This window comes from Protopterus annectens, chromosome 2.part1 (genome assembly GCF_019279795.1).
Source record: "Protopterus annectens isolate FY-2018-M chromosome 2.part1, PAN1.0, whole genome shotgun sequence".
Classification (NCBI taxonomy): domain Eukaryota; kingdom Metazoa; phylum Chordata; order Ceratodontiformes; family Protopteridae; genus Protopterus; species Protopterus annectens.
This window is the reverse complement of record NC_056729.1, coordinates 78,647,775-78,657,580: the sequence shown is the minus strand read 5'-3', so window position 1 is coordinate 78,657,580 and position 9,806 is coordinate 78,647,775. Positions and strand designations below refer to the sequence as shown.

At 40.2% G+C, this 9,806-nt stretch overlaps 1 protein-coding gene across 4 annotated transcripts in view; it reads right to left on the bottom strand.

Moving 5' to 3' along the window:
• Window positions 1-1,914: 1,914 nt before the first annotated feature.
• SH3D19 (SH3 domain containing 19) overlaps window positions 1,915-9,806 on the bottom strand; it is a 2,322,497-nt gene continuing 2,314,605 nt past the window's right edge. For all 4 annotated transcript variants that reach the window (XM_044062032.1, XM_044062033.1, XM_044062034.1 and 1 more), the window contains one exon: window positions 1,915-7,170. In XM_044062032.1, coding sequence (XP_043917967.1) covers window positions 7,048-7,170 — 123 coding nt within the window. In that variant the 3' untranslated portion in view covers window positions 1,915-7,047. The remainder of the gene's footprint in view (window positions 7,171-9,806) is intronic.

Genomic DNA, 9,806 nt, shown 5'->3' with positions numbered 1-9,806 from the left:
TCTTGTGGAGATGAAACACTTGTACATCAATGTTGTATTGTTTTGTTCGACACACTAAACAGTGTCAATAACTGTAGTTTAATTTCCTTTAGCATCAAGCAGACTTATGTATTATGATGTCTGCATGTATGATCATTATATAAACCTAATGTACATAGTTTGTGAATGTGATCTGTCTTTGTGTACCTTTTTGTTAATTTATCTTTGCCATTTGGCCAAGGTTGTGGCTGAACAGAGGCTTTACCAGGCCACTCACCCGGTTATCTGACTGACTAAGGAGATATCCTATAGTGGAGAGTCTTAACAGATGGTCTCATAAGCAGTGTCCTTCTCCCAGGAGGGTTTATAATCTGGGAGGAGTACAGCACCTACTCCCTTTCAAGACTGAACTCAATCAAGTCCAGAGGTGGAAATTCACTTCTTCTGTCTGGAGAAGGGGGTACCCCAGACACAAAGATCTGCACAAGCTGAAGGTTATTTCTCTGCCAGCCTGAAACATAGTCATCTGCAAACATTCTATAGCCAAATGACAAAGACAACATCTACAAGGGTGTAGATGTGTGGACCTGAAGTACTCAGCTTATCTTGCTGATAGGAGCAGAAGACAAGGTTTCAGCCAGAAAAAGGTCTGGAAAACTACTCAAACAATTTCTGGAATGCTGTCAAACAAAACTTTTAAAATTTCTGATGACACAGTCAATTGTGGTGAAAGTCACAGCTTTCAAGTGACAGTTGTCCTTTGTGTGTACCCTGGAACCCAGCATCCAACTCAGGTGCCACATAACCTCCATATGAGGCCTGCAAGGCAACAGTATTAAAGGACGATATCCCACTGTTTGCCTCTGGAAGGGTTATGACAGGGGAATGCCACTTTAGACAGACATAGGGTTGGGGAACCTCCTCAAGAACCTGTCTCAGCATACCTCTGTAGGACTGATGAGGTCCCTAAGGGTCTCTGCCTGGTAACTCTTTTAAAAGAATATTTTTGTAACAGCTCCATTCTGTTGGTGTTTCTATGTTACAGCCCAGAGGAAGAGTGTGTGCCTGGTGAAGAGATGGCCTGTAGCGCAAAAAAAAAAAAAAAAAAAACAGGCATCATGCCTCCTGCCCTTAGGATCTAATTTCTGCATGCACACTTGTTTGAATGTTTTTCCAGCAACATTAATGAACACAAGAAGATTTGGAAAAGCCAATTTTCAAAATCAGCTATACAAATTAGAATGATCGAATGTGATGTCAATAATAAAGCTAATCAAAAGTTTACAAACTGAGGTACTTACCTTTCTTTGGAAGTTGCCTGGAAGGGACTAGAAAGACAGTGAAATGACAACTACCTGCTTCTTTGCAGCCAAAGAAACTGAGTAGTGGCACACGCATCAACTGTATATGCTGTGCATTGGTTGGCTGTCAACAAATACAGGAACATCCACAAAAGCTCTATAAGTCAGGCTGGAAGGTTGGATATTCACCTTTTGTAAATCCCATGGATGAAGAACGCTATTGCAACAGTGATCCCTACAATGAACATAAACTGTTCCCTTCAGATGTTTACACCATGTGTCATACTGTGAAATATACTACATACATTGGTATCAGTGGATCACCTGCTCTGTGGCTCAGCTATCTGCTATTAACATGGCAACACTGGCTTCTAAACAAGTAAATAATTATGTGATGAAGATATGTAACAAAGGCACAGAATGATGTTCAATAGTCTGCAAAAGCTTTACAGGTAGTGATTAAATGGAAAAATAGAACATGACTATGATGTGATGCAGACTGTCTATGATGCAAGACAATGGGGTAATGTTGTCATAGTTTGAGAGACTGTCAGTAACATACACAATGGCAGTCTGTCACAAGACAGTCTACGTCAGAGAATTATGAGCCCATAAATTCAGTCGTACTTCAAACTATTTTTTAAAAGTACAATTTTATTCAGACAGTAGGAAAATTAACAAGTTTATGACATTAGTAGTGTATCAAACTGGTTTTCCTTCTTGAAGAACCCACTCAACATTGGCACAGTATGTAGAAATTGATGATCATAAATATTTAAAAATATCATAAAAGTAATTCAGAACAAGTTAGTACTTATAAAGAGTTTACAAAAGAGACTCTTGCTTTCTTTTCATTATTGTTTCAGGAGTACGTTCCTTATCCACTTGCCATTTCCATCTTTAACAGCTTTGATACTGTCTGCATTCGCACATTACAATTAAAAATCATGTTGATATTTTTAGAAAACAAAAGAAAAGGTCAGGAAATCTTGAATTTAAGCAATAACAATCCCAGCATGATGCTACATCCACACTTCTCTGGATGTTTGGTTCCTCCTTGTGTAAGGTATCACAAGGGATTCATTGCTGCCTTTGTTACCACGAAAGACACAGCTGCTGATCATTCCTTTACACAAATGGATAAGATCCATACAGGTTTTTCAAAGTCTGAAATTAAGAACAGACTACCCTCACAGGATACTACTAAATCGGATGTCTGACTTCAAGGAAGCCAATCATTTGAAAACAGAGATAACTCCACTTGAGAAAACCTCCCCAGTGTGATGCTGCCCCACAGGATAGTCACCAACATGCTGTTACCCCTAACCTCGCTGTATCACTGAAACTGTCACTGAGACTCAGACCCAGTGGTAATCATCATTACGACTGAGACTGTCAACACCAGACTGGTGATTATGTATGAAGGTGCAGCTGGGAGGATGTCATTCCCCAAAGTACTTAAATATATAAAGAGACCTTGACACCACCAAAAAAACTATGGCCTTCTAAACACTGACACTACATCCAACAAGCAGCACAGAAGAGATGTCTACTAATGTCATTTTTCTAGAAAGTACATATGTGTCAGGAACTTAACATAAAAGTATGCGCTTGGGCATATTCACTTTTGTAGTCATCACAAGTAGTAGATTTTACCTGCAGGCAGCACAACTGTCATGCCCAAGTTCAAGACATTCATATTGCCCCAAGGCTATGGCTGCCTCACTCCCACTGCCACATAAGAATGTCAGTACTGTAAGACGGGCATCAGCTGATGCCATTTTCTGATCTTTCTTAACATGGAGTTCACTAACATACATGAATACAGCATTATCAATCCATAAGTCATCCTGCTTCCACAGAAAAGGTAAGTAACCAAAGGGGAATTTTTCTTATATCTTTCTACTGCTGTATTATAATGTCCAGTAGTGATTCTGATTTGCACTTTCAAACTAAAGTAAATATTTCTATAGACTGCAAGAAATAAATTCCCCAGAAAGACTATCATTCCCATTGTTTTTTCTGTCCCAGCACAAAGCATGATATGGGTTCTTGTTAGCACTGTTCTAGTTTCACCCTGAGGACAGTCTGGAGAAGAGCTAAATTTCACCCGGAGTTTACATCTTATTAAAGGGGTGGGTCTGGCTCCATACCGCTGTGGCATTGGCCAGTGCCTCCAAAAACCTCCCTGTAAAGAAGTAGAATGACTATAAGAGACATGGGGAGAAATGTTAGAAGATTGAGGATGTTCTGATGGGTGACTCTGGTCTCTCCATTCCGGTGACTGTGGACACTGTGATGTGCTTCACAACCCCAGTCTTCAGAATCAGTTTTGCAAGGCCTTTTGTTAGTTCTGATAAAGTCTGTAATGTTACAGATGAAAGCACTTAACTTATATTTTATTAAACACCAGTGGCCAACAGTGGTTTGGTGTTATTTGGTTATGAGATCAGGATATCCCAAAAGTGATGACTATAACAGTGAACAATATAACAAACATCACTTAATACTAGCACAAGTTCAGTTTACAGAAGAAAACAATGCTTTGATTCTTCACCACTTTATTGTGAAACTTGCTTTCCACTCAACAGTGGTTTGATGTTGATTCAATCCTGTCATCATTATGTTTCTTAAAGTATTCTGTGTACTTTGGGGGGTACCTTATAGATTGTGGGATTCTGTGTAAAAGCAAGCTGATAGCTATTTATTTCCAATAAGCAAGCAAATATGACTACTTGTCTAAATAGCATGTTTTTGCATTGATATCGTCAGAAGACTTTTTCTTAATGAGAAGACATTCTTGTAAAAGGAAGCATATATCAGCCATCTGCAAAGCTGAGTCACCAGGAATTGTGATCTGCATGGTGAAATTAAGGTCAGCTATGAAACAGTGGCCTCCTCCTTACAGTTACTGGGACTGGCCAGTTGCTGATGTCCTTAGCAGTGGTGGATGTCTGATAGCTCAGTATCTAGGGCTTGTGTACACATTACATGGAGGAATGGAACAACCGTGTGGAAAAAGTCTCTGCTCCTAGACAGCTCAGATTCATGAGGTTCTTCTATTTGGGCTACAAAACTTGCCACCCCACTTGTTTACTATCTTTTGCCATACTTGTTTTTGTCTCCTTGCAATATCTTGCCTGAGGTCTCCTCTCTCTGTACCCAGTCAGCCTAGTCATTCCAGAGGGATATGAGCCAGGCATTCCCAGGCTAGGTGAGAGTCCATGGACCCATTCAATCCTGCCCTGGAATCCCAATCGGCACTCCATTCCCCGGTGAGGTGTGTGTGGTAAGGAGCACACCAACTTGCTGGTCCTGTAGTTCAACCTACTCTATCTCCTTTGAGATCACCTCCCAGCAACACTTCTGAAATCCTCTACTGATGTCTCCTGAAAGGCTCACAAGTACAAATGCACTCTGACATCATTGGCTAAGTGGGCTCAGACTTCCTTGGGTGTAACACCCAGTGCTCCTGCTATGTGTCATATGTGTGGAGAGCCACAGCCACCTCTCTCCCCCAGGATGGATGAACTGACAGTGGCCACTCACTTCCATCCACTCCTGGATAACTCCTACAGGTATCCCAGTTGCTAAATGAACTCAGGTCATTTGTGGCACAGTCACAGCTCTATCCCTTATGCCACAGAGACAGCTGGCTTACTCAGGCATACTTTACACTGTCAAATGAAACAGGAATGAAAAGACCACAGTACACATTTAACTTGCTTAAGCTTCTTTTCATTAACAGTTGTTAAGGGATCTATGGAAAAATCAGTACCTTCCACAACACATCTAGGGACCACTCTAGGCAACAACTTCCTGTTGGAGTGGGTCATGACAAGCATCATTTTAGCTGCTTCCAGCTTTTGCATTCATTTACTTATTTCTTACACATGTAATTTACCATATTTTCTCAAAGCATTCATAAGCAGGATAAGTGACAGTGTCGGTGACTGAACACATGACCTCGGGCAGCTGGCACTTGAAATCTGAAGCTCCTCCTGCCGAGGCTGAGCATAAAGCAGTAGAATAGGCCCAGTGTATTCACTGCCTCATGGACCTTTAACATTACAAACTGCACTTCTTTTCGGCCCACTGGTGGATGCTCTTCATACTCTTTAGCTTTCCTACAATCAAATTATTCATTAGGGGGGCTTACACTGTGGCTCAACAACAGATGCAAGGTTTTTTTACAAATGGTACAAGCATGATGCTTTGTATTCTGTTTAACACATCTACCATCATACCAGCAATACAGTTCAAAGAATATTCAGCTGTTTGCATTAGGGTAACAGCACACGTGTTTTATGCTACAGCCATGTAGTCATTAGACCACTTCTTCAAACTCATTTAATGACCTTGACAGGGACAGAGCACTCCTGCAACACATTCAAAGCACTTGGACATTCCAGCATGATCTCTGGGCTTAGACATGAAACATTTTGCCCTCAGACTAAAAGCTTAAAGCTAGTGAAAAACCTCACTCCTCAATCACCAGCAACTATATTATACATCTCATTAGTGCGGTGCCTGCACAGTCCTTCTGAGAACCTGACATTACTCTCAATAGGTGCAGGCTCACTACAGTAACATCCTTCTATGTTTTGCTTATATTCAGTAGCCATGATGGATGATGCAAGTAAATTCGAGCCATTTTTTTAAACTTTTTTACAAATGCTGAAAAAAGGTGCAGCATCGTGTAACCTCCAGGACACAAGTGTCACCAATATGCTGTGGCAAGTCATGTGCTCCATTTATATACAGGTCTCTTTATGCTAATTACTAAGGTCAAGAACACTGCTGCTGTGTAAAAGGGTAGGCTGTAATATCCATTGGGTTTACATTCTTTGTACTGTAACAATTCTGCTATAATCAGCAACAGATAGTGACATTATTGCATGTCAGATTTCTATCAGCAGTCCGCAACCTTCCTTAATGAAAGCACAGTGATCACACTCAATACAACCCACTATTTAGTTACTGTAACATGAAATACAACACTTTTCGAAGGATAACTTGCATCAACCAAGATCTCTAACCCTACACCTCCACCCTTTACCATCCCCACACACATCCATTCAAACTCTCATCAATATATTCAGACATTAGTGTTCTCGAATAAATAATATAATTATCTTATACAACTGAGATGGGTGATTGTCTTTTGTCTACTGTCATAATGATACTTTCATTACTTAACACGCTCAGTTTAATCCTTGCACACCACTGTGTTCTGATATGAATTCTGAGAGTTGAAAACAGGATAACTACAATACAATAGGAAAGTTGGAAGCATAAAATATTAATGATTCTACTATGAAGTGGATGTCGGTCCTTTTCTGCAGTAACATTGGCAAATAAGAAATGTTCCTTTCTTACGGCAGTCACTTCATCTTCACTTTCTATTCGCCTTTCATCCTCAAGTTTTAATGTGAAGAGCTGCGACTGTTTCTGGCAACAAACCATTAGTGCAATAACCATATCCTTTACTGTATGGAACAAAGCAAAATGCATTCTTTCTTTTTTACAGGACAGCTAGTCAGTGTTAGCAGCACTGCATATCCCACAATACATGGCATTAAGAAAGAAGCGAAAACAAAATGGTCCATAAATCTCCCTCCAGTACAGTGCATGTTTACACTGCTGGCATGCTTTAAGCCATCATGCAGTGGTGACAACCTTGCTTTTTTTTTCTTTTTAAATTGCTGGTAAGGCACAGTAAGAGCATGTCTAGCTCAGTAGCTCATTTTACAGCACCCAAGGGACATCAAGACCATGGCTCCTGGATAACTTGGACGCAGTTGCTGGGAAATATTCCTGATTTATTTCTTACTTCTCCACTCATCCACTCAGCATCTATAACTTCTACCGATGTGATAAAATCCCCTGCCTGCAAAGAAAAGAAAAATGGATACAATGTTACAAAAACATTCTTTCTGTAGTACAAGCAACACAACAAAATGACTTATCAACAAAAGAAAAGAAAGGATTCAAGGAAACCTTACACATCTCACAAAGAAATTAGTGAAACACTTTTACTGCAGTAACAGTAGTTCTTGAAGGTAGAAGAAAGACTGCTACACAAATCCACAATTCACACTATTTAAGAGTGGAAAGAGAAGAAAGGTTTAAGTAGAAACCTACTAAAATTCTAGATCTTCAAAATTATCTCAGCAATCACATTCTTTGTTGTCACCTTAACAGCTGACTGCGTTCATTCAACAAGTTTATTTGTGAAATGTGTTTGCATATTTACTTGTCTTTATTTACTCCAAAAGTCTGACTGGGCAAGGCCCATTTTCAGTGGAGGCCTGGAGACAGAAGCTCTAGTTTGTTCTTCTTTTGGCTTTTCCCGGTTAGGGGTCGCCACAACGGAACTCCAGTCCGCTAATGATTGGCAGTAGATTTTTACGGTGCCGAGGTGCCAGCTCGACGCCCAACCTTCAATGAAAACACACCCATTCGCGCATGTCTTTTGAATGCCACTCGACCACGGGGAGGACATGCAGACTCCACACAGAATGCGCTCCAGTCGAGAATCGATCAAGTTTCCAAATTAACTTCCTAAGTCTGTCCCATCCTATGACACTTTATATTATTTGACTAGGGAATGCATACTGAAGAAACCAGCTCAAACTTTCCTTAGTCCTTTAGTGCAATGGAAATGAAAAGTTAAATAAGGACTGGGTGAATTCTAATGTTCCAGTTCTCCATGCAGATTTATGGTGAAAAGTGTACAGGCAGACAGAGACATGCTGGCTGGGATATTTAAAATTAATGAAATGGAACACTGTTGGTGAAATATTCAAGATTCCTATCACCAGCAGCATGGGTAACTAATAAAAATGTGTTCTGATGACCAAGGTAGAAATACACCCTGCTTCTGGTTACCAGTGCTTTGTGCTATAATGCTTACACATTCTCTATAACAGAATATGTCTACCTTGGCAGATGCTTGGCCATCAAATGAAATCAGTTCCCCAACGTCCACAATAACAGCCTCATGTCATCTTAATACTGGGATAAGATCAATTACCCTTTTACCTCCTTGTGCAGAGCATCACAATCAAATTGTCTCTTTGCCGTATACTCTCAATTTTCAGTAATGGCAGACATTTGAAGAAAGGACTTTGGTAACCACCCAGACCTCTACAGTGTTTTTGTGAGGAGTGTTTTTTGAGACCATGCTTCTTAAGCTGATGTAGTGTCAAGATAGGACCCATCCCAAACACAGACCGATAAGACAGTCTGATGATATAGATAAAGGATAACCCAAGGCCTCAATTTAAGCTAGGAAGATTTGTTCACCACCCCATCTCTCTTTTGACTAGATGAAGGTAACATATATAACTATGAAGAATATTATTTGAATGGCAGTGAGCTATAATAACCAGTATCAGTGTGTCAAAGTAAAGTCGTGTAACAGGTCTATGTGTGGTACAGGGTAAAAAGAATGGTTCCCCTGAGAAGGTATGACAACAGCTAGTCATCCAAATAAAGGGAAAAAAAAACAGAAACTGTCTACGGCATTTAACCACTAGGTAAAAAATGCATGGCACCATTGACAATCCATGGACAGTGCTCCAAACTGAAATAGTTCTTCACCTATCTAGAATGTTAAGTACTTTGCAATGGACCAAGCAGAGTAGAATATGATGGTATGTGCATTGCGTGTCCACAACTCAGAACCAGTTTATTTTGTGAGTAAAGGAAGCTAATTTCAAATGATGACCATTCAATTTTTCTGCAGGCCACAGACATGTTGACCTTCTTGTCCACCTGCTGAACAGCACCCAGTGGGGAAGATGTCTTCTGAAATGGATAGGTCAGTTGTCTTCCAATAGAATCTGGAAAGAGGAATGGCCAAAAGTTCTTAAGTGGTGGGCATGTCAGACTGATGCCAGAAACAACCTTTCTCTTGGAGGAATAGGCACTCTTCCTTGCCTGCCCCAACTGTCAGAAGTTGCTTTGTCTAGACATGCAATGGCTAAGCCTATTTACTTGGAAGTCTTTTTCCTTTGTGAACTTCTTAGATCCAGAAGGTTTAACTTTGCTCAAATAATAAAATTCTTGGATCGATTACACTTCCTGCCGTTTTTCTTTGAAATCAATGACATTTTTTATTCCATGTCTGAAAAAACAATGTCAGTAAAAGGCAGCAGTCTCCTAAAGCTGTACAGGGAACCCTGACTACCATAGTTTTGAGCCTCACCCATTGGCAATGCTATAAACCAGTTATTGGTGTCCTTTTCGTTGGTCTGTTTTTATGAGTTAGTGAATAAACTGCTTGGACGGAGTTTCAACGTTTTCTGGCACTGATTTTTACTTTACTAGTTATTGGAAGTGCTGGTTCCTGTTTTAATGCTATAAACCATCATACAGCCGCATTTTCTACTGATGACACAGATGGAGCAAAATAAGATGCATCAGTAAAAATAAAAGTTTTACAAGGCGAACAATGGCAGGCCCACTCCTCAAAACTCTGTAACCTGTGCCTATCAAATGGCTTTGTCTCATGGGAGTGGT